Source organism: Corylus avellana, chromosome 4, assembly GCF_965113065.1.
Source record: "Corylus avellana chromosome 4, dhCorAvel1.hap1.2, whole genome shotgun sequence".
Lineage (NCBI taxonomy): Eukaryota > Viridiplantae > Streptophyta > Magnoliopsida > Fagales > Betulaceae > Corylus > Corylus avellana.
In genome coordinates, this window is record NC_142493.1 from 36251351 (window position 1) to 36274426 (window position 23076).

Consider the following 23076-nt stretch of genomic DNA (forward strand, 5'->3'; position numbering starts at 1 on the left):
GATGATAAATACCAAGTGAAAAGTGTTAAGGAACTAAATAAATGAATCTAATAAAAATTTTAAATTGATGTGATAAATCATGAATGACAAGCAAAAAAAAAAAAAAAAAGAATTACATTTTTTTAAGTTAATTTATTTAACTCTCTAATACTTATCGTAACCCAAAAAAATAAAATAAAATAAAATATGGTCAAATGAGATGGCTCACCTCACCACTCACCAATCACCAGTCACCCATCTTCAGATCAGAAAACAAAGCCACCAAATCTTCCCACCATTCTTCGTTCTCAGCGACCCTACCGGCTACCTGCCTGTTTGGTCAATCGAGAGCTACTTTTGCTGACCTGCAGTGTAAGCCTTAAAAAAAAAAGAAAAGACAAATAATAATAATAATAATAAGGTTAAACATTTTCTCTAAAATCATATATATATATATATATAGTCGTACGCCGATCTTCATCGTTCGTATCGTTTCGTAATTAAAGATCTCACCTACCCTCTCTGTCCTCTCTCTCACGCTGTGTTTGCGTTTGATCCACCATGGCTACCATGTCCAGGCTCTCGACTCCGAGCCCTACGGCTCATGCGTCGTCTACGTTCAAATCCGGATCGTCGCAGCCCAAGATTCTGATCGGTTTCTACAGTGGAAGCAGTTTCAACGCCAAAGTTTCATCTTCCAAATTAGCCGTGCGGGGTAACCATGCTAGGAGTGGCCCTTTGGTGTATGTTTTCTCATTCACTTGTTTTTGTTTTTCTTTATTTTTGTAGTCTGCCAATATGATTATCGTGGTCTTTATTTGTATCTCTATCTGTGGCGATTATAATTGCATTGGCTGCATGATTTCTGTTTTTGTTTTGTAAATTTTTGTCTCCTTAACATCTGTTCCTGTATGGAATATGTGTGGTCTGCATGTTTTTTTTTTTTGTTTTGATTTGATGTTTCTATTCTATGGTTCAATCATCTGCTTAACTGGAATCTCCAAGTCCTTTCGGGATTATTTTGATAAATTGGATGATCCGCAATTTGACAGTCACTTTTTTTTGGTCTCTTTTCAAGAAAAACTAAGTTGGATTCTGTGTTATTGTTTTCAAAGGTGAGCTCTAGAAACACACTAAAATGAAGGATCTCCTGTATGTCGTATCATGTGCCAAATCTTAAACTTACGAGGATTGCTTAATCATGGTGTTTTTATTGGGTACGCGTTGTTTATGATCTGGTAGCTCTTGTGGCTAAAAAATTTGTGCATATCGAATCCTTAAAGTTTCTCAAAAATTGTGTGCGTTTCCACCCTTATGACTCTTGATTGATTACCAACTTTTAATGCATATTCAGTCCTTTGCACAATGCATCATGGTTTAACTTCTTTTCCTCCGGTCATTAGTTGTTACTGGATCCTATTGCTCATCGTTCTTGGCCACAAGCCTCAATTTAATTAATTGCGTTCAAATATGAATGCTCTGCATACCGTATTATTGCCCCATGTTATGTTGGTTGTTGATGGAGTAGATTGCTATGCATCTTTTTTTGTTTTGGTGTGATTGTAATCTATGATAGTTACTCAGTAATTTTCTTTATCTCTAATTATAAACTTTGCATTCTTATATTACTGTTATTACAGTGTCAGATGTTCCCAAGTTGATGGAAATGGAATTCCAGCAAAGCGAACAGTTCTTCATGATCTCTATGAGAAGGAAGGGCAGAGTCCATGGTATGATAACCTCTGCCGACCTGTTACTGATCTGCTTCCTCTGATTGCAAGTGGCGTTAGAGGTGTAACAAGCAACCCAGCGGTAATTATGCATATATTATTATTAACTATTATGCCTTTTTTTTTTTTTTTTTTTTTTTTTTTTTTTTTTAATTTGTTAATTTTAAACTGAAATCAAAATGAGTCTTTTTTTTTTTTTCATTTTCTTTTTGGGGGTGATGAAATCAACAAGACCAGTTGTACTTATGCAATTGTGTCTTCAAATGCTTTTTATGTGGTTGTCATTTACCACTTTTAATCTCATGTAACTAAATGTTTAATAAACATGATTGCAGATCTTCCAGAAAGCAATATCATCTTCAAATGCTTACAATGACCAGTTCAGGTATTGCCATCAAATAGTTTTTACTACATTTTACAATGGGCTCTTCATGATAATAAGAATGATTTGCATTGCGCTTCATGGTAGCCAAGGAACTACAAAGGTAGGACAGAGATCATTCATTGGAGTGAACTATAAACTGCTCAATCAATTGTAAAAGAATTTATGCCTATAGCTATGCCGTATGCTTAAGAGTGATGGAGGAAATGTGGTTGTACCTTGTGGTTTTATGCTACCAAAGGTAAAGAAGTGAAAAAGAACACTACAGTACAATGTCTTTCCATAACTCGTACCACTCTGCCGGTTGCTGCTGGCTCTCTCGGTAGTTGAAAATTAGATGTTCTCTACTTTAATTATTGTTATCCCAGCTGTTCCTTTCAGTGCTTATATATCTAACCTTACATTACTGGAATCTGTAGGGACCTTGTTCAATCAGGGAAAGGCATTGAAGCTGCATACTGGGAGCTCGTGGTGAAGGACATTCAAGATGCGTGCAAACTTTTTGAATCAATCTATGACCAAACAGATGGTGGTGATGGCTATGTTTCTGTTGAAGTGTCCCCCAGACTTGCTGATGATACTAAAGGGACCGTAGAGGCTGCAAAATGGCTCCATAAAGTGGTTGATCGCCGTAATGTTTACATAAAGATTCCTGCTACGGCTGCATGTGTCCCTTCAATTAAGGATGTTATTTCACTTGGCATAAGCGTCAATGTGACAGTAAGTAGTTCCTCAGATTCATACACATCCATGCTTAGCTTAAAAGAAATAGCCCATAAAACTTTCAAACAGCATATATTGGTAATTTGCTTTATGCATGCTGTCTTGGATTGCGTTTGGCCATGACCTTGACTTGTCAATTTCTAGTGTATGACACAGTGTTGTACCATCACTCTTTAAGTTTATCATGGCAAAGTGATTTTAATTAACTCGGTTTGTTTGGCCCCTAACAAGTGAGGTAGTATTTGTAAAGAATGGCATCACCTCTTCCATCGACAAAGCTTTCTAGGCATGAAGAAAATGGAATATTAACAGTATTTGGTTTTGCAATAGCTGTAGTGTTATGGATGTGTATCAATATTTGCTGACCTACCTTTTGATTTCCCTTGGCAACGTTCTAATTGTCTTCTGTTGGGTATGCCCAGCTCATATTCTCTCTTTCTAGATATGAAGCAGTCATTGATGCTTACTTAGATGGCCTTGAAGCTTCTGGGTTAAGTGACCTCTCCAAGGTTACAAGTGTTGCTTCCTTCTTTGTCAGTCGGGTAGACACTCTTGTTGACAAGAAGCTTGAGAAGATTGGAAGCCCGGAGGCCCTTGATCTTCGAGGAAAGGTAAGTAGGTTGTGATTACTTTTTTTTTTTTTTTTTCTTGTGGAGGAACTAAAAATCCTAAGGTAGAGATTTGCTAATGTCATGGCAAATTACTACTTTTCAGGCTGCAGTCGCTCAAGCTGCATTGGCATACAAGCTTTACCAGAAGAAATTCTCTGGTCCAAGATGGGAAGCTCTGGTGAAAAAGGGTGCCAAGAAGCAGAGGTTGCTGTGGGCCTCAACCAGTGTTAAGAATCCTGCCTACCCTGACACCTTATATGTTGCTCCTCTCATTGGACCTGATACGGTTAGCCAACTCATCTTTCATATCATAATTCTGGTGCTTGATATTACAAAAGCTAAGATGTATCATATGCTTAAGCCTTAGATGAAAATCAAAATCGAAGCTAATGATGGCATTTCTCCTTTTGCAGGTTTCAACCATGCCTGACCAAGCTCTTCAAGCATTTATTGATCATGGTGCTGTTTCGAGGACGATTGATTCGAATGTATCTGAAGCTGAAGGCGTTTACAATGCACTTGAGAAGTTGGGCGTTGACTGGAGTGACGTTGGCTCCCAGCTCGAACTTGAAGGTGTGGATTCTTTCAAGAAAAGCTTTGACAGCCTGCTCGATACCCTGCAAGAGAAGGCAAACTCTCTTAAATTAGTCAGCCTGTGAGCCTTTTGGGTTTTGCTTATTTAGTGTCATGTTAAATCAATAAAACTAGTGGGTGCTGAAACCTGCTGGAAATGTAGTTGACGAGTGCATTATAAGACGTTAATGACGTATCATGTATGAGTATGCTTCATTGGGATGTGAGGTTTGAAAGGCCAATGACTGGATCTTGGTCAGTGATTTGTAAAGATTAGTAATGATCTATAAAAAGTGCAAGTTTTTTTCTTTCCTATCATATGAGCATTTTTAATAGAGTATGTGAAAATGGACGGATGTCGGTTGAAAGAATTTTCTTTAATCTGGTTTAAACAAAAACTTTGGTAAAACAAACAAATTAAAGATCTTTAAAATGAGGTGATAAAATCCGAGTTATATAATTAAACATAATAATTATCTAGAGAGATTACAGTGGAGAAAAAGCCTATTTCTTTTTCAAAAAAAAAAAAGAAAAAAAAAGCCTATTTCTTTATTAAGCAAACAAGAAATTTCTTTTGTGTATTGCTTATAAAAAACAAAGAAATTTCTTTACTTAACAAAGAAAAAAAACAACACAAGAAATTTCGTTGGCCCCAAAGATAAAAAAGAACAGACTCGAGGCTGTATTAATAAGTGACGGGTCCATGGTAGGCCCACGTTAGAAAGTCATACAATTGGACTGTGGAGGCCTAGAGGGCTCTCGACTACTAGTAATAAACAAGGCTGAGGCCGTTATCTTCCCGCGAAACCTCCAACTCACTCCTCGCATAATTTCTCACTCTTTTGATAATCAATGGCGTCAATTTCAGCGTTTGGATCCCTACCGCAATCCCTGACGTTATCTGTTACTAAAGCTCCAACTTTGGTACGTCCTCTCGTCTTGCTATTTCTCTCATTTACGTATATGGGTCTTTCTACATATATGACGGCCATTTGATGTTTCAGAGATGCTGCCGACCAACTACTTCTGTATCTCTTCATGAAACTCAGATACCCAATTCAAGTTTATGCGGTTAGTTGCTACCCCTTTAATTTATTAACCCAATTACGCGTTTTGAATTTCCTCTATGCATTTATTTTTGGGTAAAAAAATATGATGTTACAGACAAAATTGGCTCCAATTTTTCAATCTTGATGCTGATATGGCTTAATTGAGGTTTTCTTTTGTTCTCTGGGATAAATTTACTAGCTTTCTATGTTGTGTGTGCAAAGGGAAATTTTTGAAAAGATTTGATTGTGTTTTTTTCTAATGAATGTTAAAGTGGTAGATTAACATATATAATGCTTGTTTTCACGTTGCAGGGTTATAATTAAATCTATTTTGTATCTTTTTGTAGGTAATCGTAACCCTACGGCTTATGGGGAACTCACTGAGCGAAGGAAAGTTGTGCTCTCAACTATTGGAATACTTGCAGGATACTGGTGGAATGCTTCAATCGATGGGATAGCCATGGCATCTGAATTTGCTGACAGTAATTTTCCTAATGCCGCACACTTTCACTATATTTTTGCTTGTGTGTTTGTTGTGTATTATTGGAAATGCTGTATAGCATATCAAGCTTTCTCCAAAATTAACGTTGGTTTTGGACTAATGGAGCAAATGCCTACTCTTTAGTCCCGATTTATAGCTGCTCAATTAGTAATAGATGCTAAATCCATCCGTAATTTGGAGTATTCAATTTGGATTCTCATTATATGAACTAAAAGATTTTGCAAGGCTATAACTAGAGCCTTAAAGTTGGCCAATGATCTAAATAATGGATCTTTTTGTCACATTCATTCTTTTCACTTATCAAAAAGAATATCTTGCATTCGATATCAATAGCTTGATGATCCATCCTCGGTCCCTCAGCTTCGGCTGAAATAAGAGACAATTCCTCCAGGTATGGGTTATTACATGTTACTAGTTTGGCTTGGCCATCTCTTGGGACACTACCTCCTCCTTCCTCCCTAATAATATGATTTTTATGGATCATTAGAGAGTTTCACTGATAGATAGTCCAATTTCTTTAATCTTGGGTTTTGTAACAGTTGATGCGTACACAATCATGCTCTTGGTAACCTAGGTTGATTTCTGTGCAGTAACTAAAGCATAGCGCTTTTGCGTTGTATCTCACATTCATATGGTTGTGGACCATAGAGTTATCTTAGTTTGTTAAGAATTGGATGATTGATATATAGGAGATGTTATAGCTTAAATACTGACTGTCAGCACTATGTTCGTGAATACAGTGCCTGCACTGAGGGGGAAGGACTATGGCAAGAGTAAAATGCGGTATCCAGACTACACAGAGACAGAATCAGGTCTTCAGTATAAGGTTACCTGTTGAAAAGTACATTATAAGGCCTCCTTGCTTGTTTAAGTCCGTCACCATCATATAATTGTCTATTTTAGTTACATATTAAAAAGAATGCAGGACTTGCGAGCAGGAAATGGCCCCTCACCGAAGATGGGAGAGACTGTAGTGGTAAGCCACTGATTGTGTATGCATTGTTTCACAATTTTGTTTGAAATTTTCATATAGTTTCCAAGTTGAAACCCAGACAGGGTGCCTAGTTGCAAAGATTTGGTCTCAATAAATTTTATTTTAGATTGTGGAACAGGAACTTCTTTTTAGCTAATTGAAATCTCTGTTCAACTATTTTCATTGATCTGGCTGAAATTTGGACAAACTCAATACGAAAGACTCTTTCTGTGTCTGGCTAGGGCTAGGTTCGTATCAAAATTTGGAAAATCTGGACAGAATAATTGGGATAATCAAAGCAATCACTTGCTAAAAATTGCATTGTGAATTTGAGGAAGAGGAAGAAAGAACTATTGAAGTCAAAGAAGCCTGGATATACTTATTTATTTATTTATTTTTCTTTCTATTCAATTCGGGTGAAGGGGAAAGGGGAAATTAAAATAGACAAAGGGTGGGCAACCCAAGCAAGAGCCCGTAAACAACCAGACATCAGTGTTATAAAACCTACAACTATTAGGAATGGGTTAAATAAATGACATGGCCCATGGATACAATTGATATAAAGCATGCAACACTTAAGTTCAATGCTGAATTGTTTTATCCTTAAACTTGGAAACTGTAGCAGCTTATGGGTGATGATCTCATTTTAGGTTGATTGGGATGGTTACACCATAGGATACTATGGCCGCATATTTGAAGCCCGAAATAAGACAAAGGGTGGTTCCTTTGAGGTATGGAATGCTTCTCAACCTTTTGCTGGAGTTTCTATTATGCCCAATTAAAACACAACAATATGTGATTGTTAAAATGCAGGGTGATGACAAGGACTTCTTCAAATTTAGAGTAGGATCTCATGAGGTGAGGAATATTCTTTTCTCCATTCGAACAATAAACAATGTTGTCCTTACATTTTGGATGAGATGGGGGAGAAATGTCTCCTTAAGTTTCTAATTTGTTATGTGTATTGATTTCATTTTTAACTATTACTCATGGCTTGGGTTCATTTTGGTCAGTGGTCTCATATTGGTGATAATTCTTTGTTATTTGGCTTTTTACAATTTATAAATTATATCAGAAGCTATTCTTAATTGTTTAAGTTCTATAGTGCAAATTTGTAAATTGGGATTTAGTTGGGATGCAATTGACTACTAGGTAATAGTAATTGTACCATATTGCTTGTACGATTCACCTGTCTTTTCATTATCATATTGTTGGATACTCAATATCGAGGCTTCTAATGGTGCTCGATTGCTCTTGAATCTTCAGGTGATACCAGCATTTGAGGAAGCTGTTTCAGGCATGTCTCTGGGTGGCATTAGAAGGTGCTGCATCTGCTTTTCTGAAACAGCCTATTAGCCTTTGCTATTTTTGGAGTGATACCTAATTTTGAATTAAATTGCTTAAAAACTAGTGCACATTCCATTCATCAAGTGTATTAAGAGGAGTACCACTGAACGACATCTATGGTAGTTTATTCACTTTAGTGTGATTACAAGATCCTGATCCATAGTTCCTCATGGCCGTTGACATATTCTGTCTCTCAGTTTGCGTCCTCTGACCATAAGTACACCAAGAATGCATTCCATGGATGAATTTAGTAAACAGGCTCTATATGTTGATGCTAGTCACCATAACTTCTTGTTAATACTATAGCTCACCAACTGGAGATTTCTTTCATTATATTGAAATTCTGAACATCTGGATATTGTTAATGCAACTTTCTCTTGACCTTGATCACAAAACTAGGATTAATGCAGTATTGGCACGTTGTATACATGCATAGTGTGCGCCTAGTAGATTCAGGGAAGGAAAAAAGAAAATTGAAAGCAAATTTCACAATCTGTTTCACAGTGTTGCAGGATCATAGTGCCCCCGGAACTGGGATATCCCGAGAATGATTTCAACAAGAGTGGCCCAAGACCAACAACATTTTCGGTAAAAAATTTGAGTATTTTTTCTCACTTGTATTAAACTTATGTGAATCCTTACGAAGGTGCAATGGCAATGTGTTTCAAAGGGCCAACGAGCTTTGGATTTTGTACTGAGGAACCAAGGGCTGATAGACAAGACTCTTTTGTTTGATATTGAACTCCTGAAAATCACATCGAACTGATGATACCTGTCAAGGTCAGCATGCGTTAGTGTTACGGACACTACCACCTGAAACATTGAGGTTTGTTTTTGTTCCGTTTTCTCCTTTTACTTGGAAAGCGTTTATAGCTTTCATGCATTCAGTCACTCCTTGAATCAGGGAACTGAAAGATTATGCCAGAGAGACATAAAGCATCATCATCTTGATCAACGTGAAAGATTATTTCCAAGAAGATAGAGAGATCTGTTTTTATTGTTTATTTTTATAGCTTCCATAAGTTTTGCTATCACTGGTCCTTGCCAGCGAAGTGCGAAGAATATAACAAAAGTTACTGTAATACGAGCCTGTGTAAGTAGAAATTTTGTTTTACTATATAATTGTATTAGTATTATATCATTGTTAATAACTTAAATTATATCTCAATGGAGTGGTAATGATTCAATGAATCAACATTCTGGTAGGTGAGTTCATTTTCATAATATTCATGAATGTAAGTAAATTGGACCAAATTGATTTACAGTGCAGTATTATCTTCCCATCCAAGTGCTTAAACACTCCAACCAACACTCACAAATCAAAACTTCAGTTTCTGTTGAAGGTGAAAAACGCGTTGCTTAGTCAAATTTGGTGCAAAGCATGAACAAAAAATCTGTCCTGTCCTGCTCAATCTGGAAGATCAGTAGGTCTTTTTGGAGGGCAACGCTATAAGAGAATGCTGCATTTGCAAATTGCAATTGACATTGAAACGGTCGGTAGGAGGCTATAAACCAAGTGCACTCGGCCCTTCCTCGAATCACGAACTTCATACACGAAGACGAAGCCATCTAGATATAGATTTCTCGTTCTAGACCCTCAAGTCAAAGATGACAAAAAGGAATTCAACTCATGTCAGGATCTCCAATTTTGGAACTCAAAGCGGAAACAAAACTAAAGTTTCTGTTACAAGCTACAATAATCACCATAAAATAAATATAAGAAAACTAACAAAAGTCGCAATCCAACAAAAGAGAGCAAGACCACTCCAGAAACACAGATAGATCAAAAGTACGACACCAGTGATTAGATGCATACAGGAGAACGGTGCAATAAAATCCCAAAGACCAAGTTATTAACCACCCGACCTAGATTAGTTTACAGAAAGCTCCCGTCTCTTGTATCGCACCATCACCTTTCCCTTCACACCCACAACCATGGCATTCCAATCAATCTCAGGAAAAGGTGATACAAGCTCCAACTCAAAGTTCCTCAGCAAATGGCTCCATATTGCCTTTATCTGCAGGTATGCAAAGGGCTCACCAAGGCAACCATGCCTGCCACCTCCAAATGATATGTACGAGAATGCCCCGGCAGCCTTGTCTTCTTCTCTCCCAATGGCAAATCTGTCAGGATCATAGCTGTCTGGATTCTTATAAATATGGGGAAGGCGGTTTGCAAATGCTGGTGATGTGGCAACTATGTGGCCCTTTGGGATGTCATATTCTTTTCCCTCTCGGGTTGTCACACTAAACTCACTATGAGAGCTACGTAGCAGCATAATCAGTGGAGGGTGAAGCCTCAAGGCCTCCTTAATACACCTATATAGGACGTCCATCTCAGACAAGATGTCATGATCAACCTTTTTCCCATGCTTTCCCATGAGGTTTTTCTGCTCCTCCAACACAGCAGATAGGTACTCCTTGTGACGGAGGAGATAAGCGCCAGTCCAAGTGGAGGTGATGGAACTGGTGTGCTGCCCAGCAAATAGAGCGGCGATAAGCAAGCCAGTGACCTCGGCCTCAGTTGTTGGGCGGCCATCTTTGTACTTCGAGTCAATGAAGCATTGCAGCATGTCATTCTCTGACTTACCTGTACCTTTACGGGAAGCAATGATGGTTGCAAAGATCTCTGAAAGCTTCTTGCGGGCCCGGTCACGGCGTCGGTGAGCAGGAATGGGGAGGTATGGAAAGAGAACACTAATAGGGAGCATTCCATTGTCGAGGTCATGGAACAAAGCAGAAACATCATCAAAGAGCTTGTCACGAACTTCTCGACCCAAGAGACATCTACTGGCTGTCAAGATGATTAGATGCTCCAGCTCATACTTTAGGTCCACCTCACCACTGTCTCCCCACTTTGAGAAGTACTCCTGTCCAGTGCCAGTATAGAAAAGAATTAGGACCATATAGTAATCAATTTTGCAGAACAAGGTATATGCAAAATCTGGGATATCAATTAACCTCACATCTATAAGCTACTCAAACACCATATCACACAAGTATGGTCAAGAGAGTAATTCAAATATCAACTCAACATGCCTCTTGCGAAGCATAACATTCATGAAAGAATATTGAAAGCACTGCATAACTTAGCTGAAAATGGGGAAAATTAGAAGCAGAATTCAAAGTGTGCCAGTCACTTCAAAACCCTGTACGTTAAACTATTGCAGATGAAATGTACAGACAAAGCTTCACTAATAAAACTATGATTTAGCCATTGTCTATCTTTTAAATAGTACTGTACTATGCTTGTACTTATTTTGCATTAGTTTACTATATCCAAATACAAATATATTGCTTCCTAACAAAACATGCTTAACCACTTGGGGTGAGTATCTACCTTTTTTCTCAGGGATCTATGTGATATTTTGCAAGTCCGAATGCCTCGAAAGGCTTCTAAATTGGTAGGAAGAATATGTATAGCCATTATTGAAAGGCCAAGCTTCTAAACAAGGTTATCGTGAAGTTTTTCTTAACTCTATCAATTCCTGAGCACTTGTACTCAAATATTATCCTTCTCCCCACAATCTGAAATGACTTTATCATATTATTTCAACCAAAGTTCAGGAGACGGAAATATATCTATAAATGTTGGTCGAAATGGCTTTATTACTTTATTTCAATCAATGCGGGTGGTATATTATTGGAGCTATTCATAAAAGCTTGCCTCAGGACTTGTCACATCTCAAACAAATTACATCTACCTAACAAGATGGAGCCTTTAAGATATTTTTATACATATATAAATTACCACAAACACGTGGAAGCAAAGTAATAACAAACCCATCAAATGCTGCTTACCTCTGCTTCTGAAACCATCTGATCCACATATCCCTTCAGCTTATTCACCCTCAAGGACTCTGTGAAGAACCGAAACTGTTCTTGCCGGATCGAGTAATCAACATCAAATACTACTCCAGGGCCGAAAGTTGGCACATTGAACTGGTACACCTCCTGCTGGCTAAGATCAGACTCGGGGGCTTTAAAGAAGTGCGCCGAAACCTCAGGACCAATAAAGAAAGTAATCTTCTTGTTAACCAGACTCAATGTGAATACGGCCCCAAGCTTCGGGTACTCCTCCCTAAGCATCACAATCGGACCTTTTAGGAAGCGCACTAACCCGCCGATCACTGGCCACGACTTAACAACTGGGGGGAGACGTTTATTCGATCTAGGCATTATGAGCGCAGAAATGAGCTTGGCCACCACTAGAGTGGCCACAATGAGAAGACCCATGTTGACCAACTTGTTATCCGGATCCATCCTGATTGTAATTGGGTGAGATTATAATTTAGGGATTCAACTGAAAAAAAAAAAAAAAATCCAAAGACAAATTCAGAGCAATCACGTTACTGCAAACTCTAATCGCATCATATTAAAACAATAAACAGAACTTTCAAGAGAAATTCAGTTCAGATCTAAATGCTCCTTCACCAAGAAATGTAAACTCAAAAGAATTATATATATAATGAGAGCGGACGAGCCATCATCAACTTAGGTTGTTCGTCTCATCGCCGGCCATATAGATAAGATATACAAATATATGTAGGAAATCCATCGATGTTCTGTTAGTTGCACAGGAAATATGGGAAAATGAAGGAATCTAGTACCAATAATGTGAGGCCAGAATTAAAGACTGCCGAAGATAACTATCAGATTTAAAATGAGGCCCGCATTTCATTGATCAGGAACTTAAAAAGTTGTATTCCTTTTCTCGGCAACCAAACAGAGCTTAAAAGAAAACGACGGAGATTACGATAAAAATAGTGTAATTAGGGATATGTACCTGCTTTCAGAGAGGAATGCCGAAGATAAGGAGAGCGAGAGAGAGATCAGAAGGTCATGTGAATTTGAGAGAGAGAGAGGGAGAGACGAGTGGACGAGGGAGTGATTAGGCTTAAGCTAATTAATTCGTCCCGTCGTTTTAAAGGCTTTTGTGGGTCTGGACTCTGGATTTAGCGAAGATTTTACAGCACCTACGCCAAAAGAGTGTGAGAGTGAGCCGAGCCGAGCTGAGCCGTCTGTCTGGTATGGGATCTGCCTGAGTGCGCTGTAGCATCTGCTGTAGAAAAAAAATAAAGGGCTCATATTTATTTTTACCAAACTGTGTCGTTAAACTATTAAACAAACAGAGATCTACAGACGTTGCGCAAAAGACATTAATTTTCTTATGGTTCACTAACTTGACGCCGTTTGAGGAAGGGAGAAGAGACGTCTCTTTTCTTTTGGAAGAAGCCATCTCTTTTTTTCTTTTTATTATTTTAATAAAATATCAAATATGTATCATACATATTTTATATTGACTAACATGTTATTTTTTAAATAGTTGACATAAAAAATAAAATAAAATATAATAAATGATCGTAAATAGTAGTGTTATTATATAGAGTATCAGCCTTGATTAGCTGGGCTCCTGGAATTTGGAAATCGGTGGGACTGTTAAAGTGGTTTGTCGCAAACTGCGTCGTGTGGAGATTGGTGAAGAGACTTCTTTTTATCTCTCTCAACACCAGAGAACAACAAGTGGATGAGACACAAGTGTGGCTCAGGTCCGTGAGGAGTAGACGAGTAGAGACACTAGTGGACTTGAGGCCCTTTACTTTTGTTGCCTTTGCTAGACGATGGTCGATGGGAGCCCAAGCCTTCCAAGTTTCAGCCACACTGAGCATTGAGTAAGCAGTGAGCTCAATCCTAGTTTCTCTTTTTGGTGGAATATGTAGAGGCGTTGAAAAGTTTTTACAATGAATTAATCATTATTAAGATAAGGTTAAATTCTGATAAATTAATGTTTAATTAGACATTATAGCAAAGAGAATTACAAATTCTCTCTTAGAGAAATATAATGAAACTTTTTTTTTTTTTTTGTCGGATTTCACGTGTATTAAGAGAAGGTGAGCTTTTCCAATTGTTTTTCTTGTTTTTACCACACAAGAAAAAGTGACGGTCATGCGGTGCCTAAAATAACGAGTCAAAGACTCAAAATCAAAGAGGGATTCCTCCAAAAAATAAAAATAAAAATAAAAATCATAGAGGGAAATCATGGGCCACTACAATCTTCTTGTTTCTCAAGACAATATTTGAAATGTGGATACCAATACCATGCTTTATTGGGCTGCAATTTTTCTTTTTTTCTTTTCCCTGTAGAAATAAATTTTTTACAAAAAGAATTAAATTTGAATGTCTCCAAGGGATAGTTTAATGGCCTGTGGACCACGCATCATGAAGCGGAGATCACTAGTTCGAATTCTTATCCTCCTTCCCTTGTGTGAACATGTAAAAAAAAAAAAAGAGAAAGAAATAGTAGAATTAAATTTGAATAGTTAAAAAAACTATAAAAATTATATAATTGGTTAAACTAGGATAGTAAATTTTTTGCTCATTTTAGGCATAATTCAATAATAGGCCTATTTTTTGGGCCGAATATAAAAGTCGAGAATAGACAGTATTTTGATGGCATGCTGTTTGGACTGCTCCGCGGGCCAAATCTAATAGCCGATAAGACCCTTTTTATATGTCTCGGATCCACATGACAGGACAAAATCTTTTTTAGTTTCTTTATGTTATGTTCATTGAATGTCTACTACTACTAGTAAAGGCTTCTCCTTTCGGTTGATAGATTTAGTTCTTTACACAAGCAATGCATCACCTACCCAAACGGCCCTCAAGGGATTCAATAAAAGCCTCTGCCTGGACAGGGATAAATTAATTGGCCCCACTTGAATTCACAGGGCGAGAAATTATGTGCTTTTATAGCAAGCAGGTAGGATGAGCCACCAGAAGTTAATGGGTGTGGCATGTAAACTTGTAAAGAGGATGGATGGGCTTATGCTACGAACTAGCTTCTCACCGTTATTGCAGGAATTGAAAGAAAACAGATTAAGTTTCTTTCCTTTGCTGAGGAATGTGGGTATTCACTTCTTCAGTTGTTCTTCAATATCTTTCAGACTTGGTGAAATTAAAAGTTAAAACATTGGGTGTCCAAAACTATGACATATAGAAAACTGTCTGTCTTTTCATCTACTAACTGTAAATGTTGAGAAAATTGACTTTTTTCAATAACAACAAATCCATGAAGAGGAGAATTATACACGGGGAAAAGGCCACTTATCCATCTAATGCTCCCTTCCATTTCCTATTTAGCCCACCGAGGGGGGTGTTCCTTTTGTTGGATACATCTTGCTTCCCCCCCATCTCAAATTTATCGTGAGCTGCTCTGTACTTGTATTTATGTGCTGAATACAGAAAAGCACAGAAATTGATAACACTCAAAACTGTAAGCAGCCAATACAAATAATCAAATCTACCGGTGTTTATGTTTTGGGACAACCATGATGGCTGGCCTTTTTCCTCGTTCCCTGTGACGGATTTGACGATGTTGTTCAATATAGTGGCTGCAAAGCAACCTAAACCACCAGCTAGAGCAGCATAAGCAGATCCTATGCTCTTCATGGCATCTGGGGCTTCCTCATATAGGAATTCTAGTAGTCCCACTACGGAAAATACTTCAGCTATGCCAATGAGGCAATATTGAATCAACAACCAGTATGCACTCAGGTTGGGCATCTGAGTTAAGAAATTCCCCTCATACCCATGTTTGACTGCATAACTTCTGCGGAACCTTTCAAAAACTCCAGCCAATGCCACTGAGAGAATTGAAACTGCCAGACCAATGCCTATCCGTTGAAGCTGAGAAGCTCCATGAGGGTGGCCAGTTAAGCGTCTCGATAATGGGACAAATGTGGAGTAATAAAGAGATAAAATGAGAAATATGCTGAGGCCAGGAAATACGGGCATGCATGTTACAGGGAGCTTCAGATGACCCATGTAGGTGTTTAGAGTATAGGCTTGTTGCACTGAGAGAGTCAAAAACTCTGTTAAGATTAAGTTGAGCATTATCGTGCAAGCTGGAATGGGGATTAGTTTTATAAGGATCTTGACCTCCTCTACTTGAGTCACAGTGCAAAGCCTCCAAGGACTCGGATTAGCACCATCTTCTATCAGCTGCAAAGCTGCCTTGTCCAAACATCTGCCCACAAATCATTTACTCAAAATTAATGGAATATTGGTAACAATTTATGAACCACAAAACAACTTCTTTACTCAGTTATTGATTTGATGCCTTAGCTGAAGCCTAATGATGAGGAAGTAGCTAGCAATATAATGTAAAGGAAGGGTCAGCCGTACCTAAAATCATCAGTGTGAGCTATCTTTCCGCTACCCTTTATTGTAGATTGTTTGCCAGGAACCTCATACAAGCCTATAAACTCGCTGCTAGAGAATGAGGCATTTCTCTTCCTGAATGCAGCTGCCAAGACTTGGGCAACCCGTGTGAGAGGGCTGCCACCAGGCAACCTATGCCTATACAAAGGAGTGCCAATAAAGAATACCACGTTTGATATGCCCATAGCTATTGCCAGTGAGCCAAAGGCAGATCCCCATCCGTGTTTGATTTGAATGTATACTACAGCAGTGAAGGCCACAATTGCCCCAATAGTAACAGAAAGATAGAAAAAGTTGAAAAACCTATCCAGGTGAGTTTTGTAATCTTTCTTTGTTTCATCAAATTGATCAGCCCCAAAAGATGAAACACATGGCCTTATACCTGCAGCTCCAAATGCAGTCACATAAAGGACAGCGTTGAGGTAAATCATCTGCCATTGTTTTGCAGGTTGACAAGTGCCTAACAAGAGGGATATCTGATCACAATGATCTTGATTTGGCACAAAGATGCTCATTGTTGCACATAAGGTTATTCCTGTCAAACCCTCCATGAAGGAGAATACAAAAAAAGAATTTAGTACACGAAAACATAACAACTCTGTAGCCGTAGCAAATGACTGGGAAAAAGATAAATTATATATATATATATATTCAATATTATTTCATATACATGGGTTCATACAGATCCTACCGCAAGATAGATTGTCGTAAAGATTGCTATTGTCCAATATCGACCGAGATATGCATCAGCAAGAAAACCACCAAGGACAGAGGATGCCTGTGATATTCCTAGGAAATTGTTTACAGCATTTGATGAACTGGCAAAGGGTCTATGCATAACATAAAACATAAAGGCCACCATATTCACAGAAAGGCCAAAATAAGCCATTCTCTCTGCCATCTCATTCCCTGGACAAACAAAGATTCAAGTTTACTACAGTTAATCATATCCCATAATTCTTTGGCCAAAAGCAATGCACATAAGATTGTCATTTTCATTTTCTTTTCCAGATTTTGACCAGCAACCGAAGAAGATGATTGCAAAGGAAAAAAAATTTAAAATTGTTTACCGAATATGAAGAAGGCGGCAATCCAGCCACCCGTCTTTGAAAGATCAGCAATAGGTTTTCCATGGATATTAACCGGCGTAGTCCCTCCGGTATAACCACGCCCGAATGCCGTCCGCCTATCATCAGATTCAATGAAGAAGATTCCAAGCTTCTTACTCTGAACGGACTCAGAATTTCCATCCACAGTAGTTGGTGTCTCAAGCCCAACTTCAGGCGACTTAATCTCTCTGGCACCCATTCCACAACTTCCTGAAAAAACCCAACCACCATAAAAGCTTTAGACGTTATATAAAGTGCTGACCAATCCTGTACGTACATATACTGTGACAAAAGAGATCAAATAAGAATATTGGTTTGAGAAAGCCCAGAAGATCCTCCACTTCAAACTTAACCGGTAGGACTGCTCTGTTTAGAAATTCTGAACTTAAGTAACAATTTTGAAACTTATGAAAGATCACCAAGTACACACGTTGTTCATGGTTGCTGACAATTAAACTGAAATTAAAAACAAAACAGAAATATGACCCAAAAGAAACAAGCTTCATAGCCTTACAGTGGAACAGCTTATGAAGTTTTAGTGTGACCGTTCACCGAACTAGGCATATGTGAAGAGCTGTATTATATATATCTGGATATGCACCAGTGAAAGTAGTCATCTTATCGGGACAGTTAGCCAGCAGAATTGAATCCAAAAAAGTCATCACAAACAATAAAGAGGATCCAACTAACTTGTGAAACCCCACAGAAGAAGATTTAAACGCAATAAATGGTTGCAACAAAAAAACATTAGACATCCTCCTATACATCCATTTTGAGATGGATGATCCATCTCTCTGTGGCTCTCCCTCAGTTACTATTACAACCAAGTGGCAGGCTGCTTAATTTGAGTGTGAAATATGGTTATCTATCTCTCTCTCTCTCTCACCAAGTAGAATGCCAAGTGGTAGGTTTGATTAATCTGAGTGTGAAATGTGGTTAGACAATAATATCTTTCGAAAGTCACCGATGTTACAACCTTTAATGCATGCTCCATGTTGCTTTCTTCTCCATGGGTTTCGCAGTAGCAATGCCCAAATGCCTTTCCCTTTTGTCACATATTACAGATTACTATTCCCCCCTCCTCGTATTGATTAGAAGAAAATATATATATATATACACTTAGGACTTTTCTTATAACTTTGTTGAATAAAAGAGTGAAACGAATTTATTTAAGAAAATAAAGAAAAAATGCATCCGGGTAATGGGATAATTATTGGTCTGTCATCCTTAAAAATACGGTAAATGTTTTTTTTGTTAACGCAAAAATAACAGCAATATTACAATGAGCGCCGAATTTGTATTGTCGTTATATCGCCTTTCGAGTAATGACTCCTTAACTCTGTTACTAAATACATTTTTTAAGGCTGTGTTTTGTTTGTAAACAATGGACACTGAAACTAATTTCAACGTTGCAACTACCACAACACTACATCTACAAGAGCACAGCCGATCTTATTTATCCATTGTCACTTTTCAAGATTCACCCTGCGATGTAATATAATTTAAGATCTTCCTATTGGTTGAAGCACGAATTGAAAGGAATAGTGCAGGAGTCACTAGGACGATTCCGTTACAACTATGTATATCATCAGATAATATGATTTTAACATTTGTCAGCAGTTTTACTATACGATAAGGAACATTGACATTGAAGGATCAAAACGTAAAAGAAGATTAAGATATATGTGATTAAACAAACAATGGATTTCTCCTGTGCAAGCTTGCTTTAAACAAGATGAGGGGACTTTTATTTACAGATGCTCATGGCCGCTCTATGTATATTTGCTCTATTGCTTTGAAACCAGACATGCAAACTTACTTACGGGCTTTCACAGAACTCCATCTCCTGACATTCCAGAAAGAGCATTCAAGTTAGATATACCTAGTATTAAACAAAAAGAAACCAAGAGCTGTAAAACCTACTCACGCGCATTCCAGCGCTCGTTAAACACAAGCTTGGGGCACATTTATGGATCTATTCATGGAAGATATCAGAATCATAAACTTAATAAAGTGTAAAACATGCAAGAAGATGACTGCCATTATTGGATATTTATGTAACAACTAACACCAACCAGTCATCTCCTCATGACCTACATGAGTCACAAGTGTGCTTGACTTCAGAAGTTTCTTATTAAAGAGTTGTGAAGGTAGAACAGATACTTTTGAAACCATATATGCACTTCTTATTAAAGAGTTGTGAGAGTAAAACAAATGCTTTTGATACCGATACCATATATGCTTTTGTTCGACAAGAGCAATTCTGCACGTACCTTGCCGCAGATTGGACAACTTTCACTTCTTTCCAGCCATTCATAAATACAACCGAGGTGAAAATGATGAGAACATCGTGTTGTTATTTTAGGATTTTCTGGAGTATATTCTGCGAGAGAAAATCAAATAGAATCAAAATAATTCAAGAATCTACGAAGAAATTTCTGTTCTAATATCACTAGAGCAGAATATACTTTTGACTGAAAAGCATAACCTAAGTATATTCTTGTAATAGCAAGGGCAGGTTCTTATCAGCCACTCTGTCACACAAACAAGTTAATTACCATCGAGACATGTAGGACAGACATCATCATCTTCAGAAGATGGTTGCATATAAGCTAGTCCAAATGCAACTTTTGCTGTCAAAGCCTTCTCTGAGGACTCAGAATGGCCAAGTTTACCATCTTCTTCAGATTCAACTCCATTTCTTTTCTTCCCAAAGCCCAATGATTCTACGCCAGAACTGCTCATATTTCTCCTCAGTGGTTGAGAATCTTCTTGGAAATGTGTCATTGACTTATCACGCCTAGAGACCAAGCCATCACGTTGCAAACGGGAGTACCTCTGATCAGAATCAGAAGCCACTGGTCTGGACACCGAGAGATGAATATCATTTGATGTATTATCAGGTAATGCTGTGTTAATCCCTGATGATGTAAAAGAAGCTCCTTGGATTGGTGAAGATGTTGACCTTCCTTCAAGCCTATGAAACATTACACCATACTGCATGTGCAGGGGAGAAGGCAATTACAGAAAAGATTACAAAAAGAAAATAATATGAAATAGAAACAGCACCAAATAGAAGGGGTTTTCCCGATATTGAGATCCACTAATTATAGTAATCACATGAAGAAAAGCATCAGGAACGAATGTATTGGGGGGCTCCTCTCCCACCCCCCAAAACAAAATTGAAAAAATCTTGTTTTTTTTTTTTTTTTGTAGGTTCTCTGTCATTTTATAGCCTTTTTTTTTTTTTTTTTGATGTGTCATTTTACTAACAATGGCTTTCACACAAAAAAAATTCAGTCTAGCCCCTCCCCACTTGGACTAAATTCCTGCCTTCGTCTCTGGAAAGCATATTATGAAATAAAAAGTTAAGGCTCACAAATGCATGTTACAGGATGCTTTGAACCACCTAATTATAGATCTTTTATTATGATTACACGAACAAAATACATCAAATGGCTAGAAGTCATTTAGATATACTATCTTCAAACTAAGAAGAGTTTTATCCCAAATCCTCTTTTTAACCAGAATGCATGTGTACAATTTTTTTTTTGATAAGTAAGTAAAAACATTTTTAGTGAATCCTCTTCAGTTCAGGTCTCCAAATGCATGTGTACAAATACAAATTCACAAAAGTAATATATATAAGTAGAAGATGTATTCTTTTGAAGAATGAATTACAAGTTCTTTATCTGAAACCACAATCCTAGTAGGGATGAGAGTATAAACAGCGCTTTTTTGGGGGAGCTGGAACAGTACAAATTATTACACCAACATGAAACCAAACTTTTTGTTATAGATAAACAATTTAAATGGGAATTTGAAATTCTATTTTTTCTATGAACAATTTATTTCAATCGACAATCAGAGCAGCAAGAGCCTGATGTAATTAAGAATATATTATCGATTATTGGACCTTATTTTGTAGATCAATTCATGTTTCCTTTAGTGCAATCATAAGAAAGTATGTCCAGTTCACACATTATCTGAAGCACAAATGTGTTTTGTGAACATGTGGAAAGTTCTCCAAAGTAAAAGATAACAACAAGTATATGTAGTTTGGACCATAGTGTAGATCACCCATCTGCAAGGGATGCAGAACTGCCCAGTTTGCCAAGATGCCCTGGTGGCAGTCTCTTGAACTAGTGAGTCAAGACAATTCACCATAAGATTCGTAACTCGTAAATTACAGCAGCCATGGAATGAAACGCTACTAAACCAATAAAAATATGTCCAACATTTCTATGCATATATAAGATGAAAAGGCAAAGCTTTTAGTTGCTCAAAGGTTCCATTGCATACCCCACTAAATAGCTGGTGGAAAAAGTATCTCAGGCATAAGCAGTGCCTGTATATCGAATTGCTTGGAAGAGCATATTCTTCCACTTCTCCATCACGTGGACAGCAGCAAAAAGCACCCATCTTTATTCTTTCCTGATAAATCCAGAGCACTGGCTGTTGAGCAACAAAACCAACCAACTGGAAAATGAATAAATAAATAATTCTGTCTTCACCCCCCATATCATTGTCCAAACACGAGACTTTATTGAAACACTTGAATCAAAACATAGTATAAAGTTGAGAAAAAATGAAACTGATTTCATTCTATTGAAATCTGTTGGGTAAAAGCCAGAACCTGAGAAGCACCCCAATTGAGCCACTGGGCCACACAGACTAAGGATTAATATGATCACACATTAATCCCAGGGACTCCAAACAAATTCAACTCATAGAAGTAAGCAGATTAAGCAAATGGTAGGAATATTTTAAAGCAATCTTCATATGGATCAAACATTAAAATGTCAAGTAGGTATCAGAAAGCACCAATTGCTCAGAGCCCCAAACCCTCAACCCAAACCATGGCCATGGACCATCATTTACGCAGTCTTACATGGTTTGGTAGAATGTAAAAGGCGCAAAATGGAAAGATTTCCACTTACCTTGTGGGTAAACTGACTAGCACGAGTAGATCCCCTCAAAACATTTATGGGAATCCAAAGGTTACGCCATGGGCAAAGACTTGGCAGTCCAAACAAACCAGACAAAGGCAGAGGTTTCCGATTCTGGGAACTTTCGGTATCAATATATTATATATGCAATTATTATACGTACGTACACGCGCAAACATTTAGACTTATTATTGTTGTGATTATTTATAGTCAAGTAATGTAATGGGATTTGGTGGAGGTGTGGTCCAGCTAGCAAATATATTAAAATTTAAGTTAAAAAATAAAAAATAAATAAATAAAATGCTCGCTCTCTCATCTCATGTACGGACGGTGCAATTTGTTTCTTGTAAATGAGAATCATGATTGACTAGCTAGCCAAAATCAACATGAACATGATCGGCCTCTAAAATAATCACTTGGGTGAAAGATTTTGATTGTTTTTAGATTTAAAATCTGACCATAAAAGTTGTCACAATATTTGCACCCTCTACCTAGCTCTTTTCTTATTTTTATTTAACTATTAGCTATGGATTAGGGTTTTTTTCTTTTTCTTTTTCTAACGATGAATAAAAGAGGAGGGTTAATTGCAAGTTTCAATCATATCTAAGAAACTAAACTGGTAAGCCAAATTAGCCAATAGTCAATTAAAAAGGGTGCATATTTTTTGTAATGCAAATATTTTAATTTAATGGGTATTGAGATGACCACAAATTTAAAGGTTATTATGACATTTAATATTTTAAAATTATATAGCATTATATATACCGTTAAATATAATAATAAAATATATATATATATATCCCGAAAAGAAAAAGGTGTGAAAATGAGTAGATTCAAAATGTATAAAGTAAAATGAAGATGATCCTACATTTAAAAATTAATTTTAAATAATGTTACAAAAATATTCACATAATAACATATACCGGAGA

At 37.4% G+C, this 23076-nt stretch overlaps 5 protein-coding genes across 13 annotated transcripts; 2 read left to right on the forward strand and 3 right to left on the reverse strand.

The window, feature by feature from the left end:
* The first annotated feature begins 432 nt into the window (after window positions 1–432).
* TRA2 (Aldolase-type TIM barrel family protein) lies at window positions 433–4311 on the forward strand. Its single transcript, XM_059592246.2, has 7 exons — window positions 433–722; window positions 1620–1791; window positions 2045–2094; window positions 2511–2811; window positions 3237–3425; window positions 3529–3711; window positions 3839–4311. The coding sequence occupies exons 1-7, from the start codon at window positions 541–543 to the stop codon at window positions 4082–4084; spliced, it is 1323 nt and encodes a 440-aa protein (XP_059448229.1). The 5' UTR covers window positions 433–540; the 3' UTR covers window positions 4085–4311.
* A 438-nt stretch (window positions 4312–4749) lies between these two features.
* On the forward strand, window positions 4750–9070 carry LOC132177157 (FKBP-like peptidyl-prolyl cis-trans isomerase family protein). Its single transcript, XM_059589396.2, has 11 exons — window positions 4750–4922; window positions 5003–5069; window positions 5395–5529; window positions 6290–6375; window positions 6475–6525; window positions 7173–7253; window positions 7336–7380; window positions 7789–7844; window positions 8382–8457; window positions 8540–8695; window positions 8774–9070. Exons 1-10 carry the CDS (start codon window positions 4851–4853, stop codon window positions 8633–8635), a joined length of 765 nt encoding a protein of 254 aa, XP_059445379.2. The 5' UTR covers window positions 4750–4850; the 3' UTR covers window positions 8636–8695; window positions 8774–9070.
* A 414-nt stretch (window positions 9071–9484) lies between these two features.
* CYP51G1 (CYTOCHROME P450 51G1) lies at window positions 9485–12873 on the reverse strand. Of its 3 annotated transcripts, none has more exons than XM_059589395.2 (3): window positions 12656–12873; window positions 11671–12133; window positions 9485–10739 (listed from the first exon to the last, which is right to left on the reverse strand). In XM_059589395.2, the coding sequence occupies exons 2-3, from the start codon at window positions 12130–12132 to the stop codon at window positions 9741–9743; spliced, it is 1461 nt and encodes a 486-aa protein (XP_059445378.2). In that variant the 5' UTR covers window position 12133; window positions 12656–12873; the 3' UTR covers window positions 9485–9740. The 3 variants fall into 3 exon arrangements, with proteins under 3 accessions (XP_059445378.2, XP_059445376.2, XP_059445377.2); XM_059589393.2 differs by having other exon boundaries at window positions 11671–12172; XM_059589394.2 differs by lacking the exon at window positions 12656–12873 and adding an exon at window positions 12480–12537 and having other exon boundaries at window positions 11671–12172.
* A 2027-nt stretch (window positions 12874–14900) lies between these two features.
* LOC132179539 (Major facilitator superfamily protein) lies at window positions 14901–17810 on the reverse strand. Of its 5 annotated transcripts, none has more exons than XM_059592274.2 (5): window positions 17708–17810; window positions 17160–17408; window positions 16781–16998; window positions 16054–16634; window positions 14901–15895 (listed from the first exon to the last, which is right to left on the reverse strand). In XM_059592274.2, exons 2-5 carry the CDS (start codon window positions 17395–17397, stop codon window positions 14974–14976), a joined length of 1959 nt encoding a protein of 652 aa, XP_059448257.2. In that variant the 5' UTR covers window positions 17398–17408; window positions 17708–17810; the 3' UTR covers window positions 14901–14973. The 5 variants fall into 5 exon arrangements, with proteins under 5 accessions (XP_059448257.2, XP_059448255.2, XP_059448260.2 ...); XM_059592272.2 differs by having other exon boundaries at window positions 17713–17801; XM_059592277.2 differs by lacking the exon at window positions 16781–16998 and having other exon boundaries at window positions 17708–17809.
* A 952-nt stretch (window positions 17811–18762) lies between these two features.
* On the reverse strand, window positions 18763–22304 carry LOC132177977 (E3 ubiquitin-protein ligase At3g02290). 3 transcript variants are annotated; one of them, XM_059590447.2, is made up of 5 exons: window positions 22139–22304; window positions 21501–21632; window positions 19757–20195; window positions 19472–19581; window positions 18763–19044 (listed from the first exon to the last, which is right to left on the reverse strand). In XM_059590447.2, the coding sequence occupies exons 2-5, from the start codon at window positions 21618–21620 to the stop codon at window positions 19018–19020; spliced, it is 696 nt and encodes a 231-aa protein (XP_059446430.2). In that variant the 5' UTR covers window positions 21621–21632; window positions 22139–22304; the 3' UTR covers window positions 18763–19017. The 3 variants fall into 3 exon arrangements, with proteins under 3 accessions (XP_059446430.2, XP_059446429.2, XP_059446431.2); XM_059590446.2 differs by having other exon boundaries at window positions 21501–21653; XM_059590448.2 differs by having other exon boundaries at window positions 21501–21677.
* Between the last annotated feature and the right edge of the window lie 772 nt (window positions 22305–23076).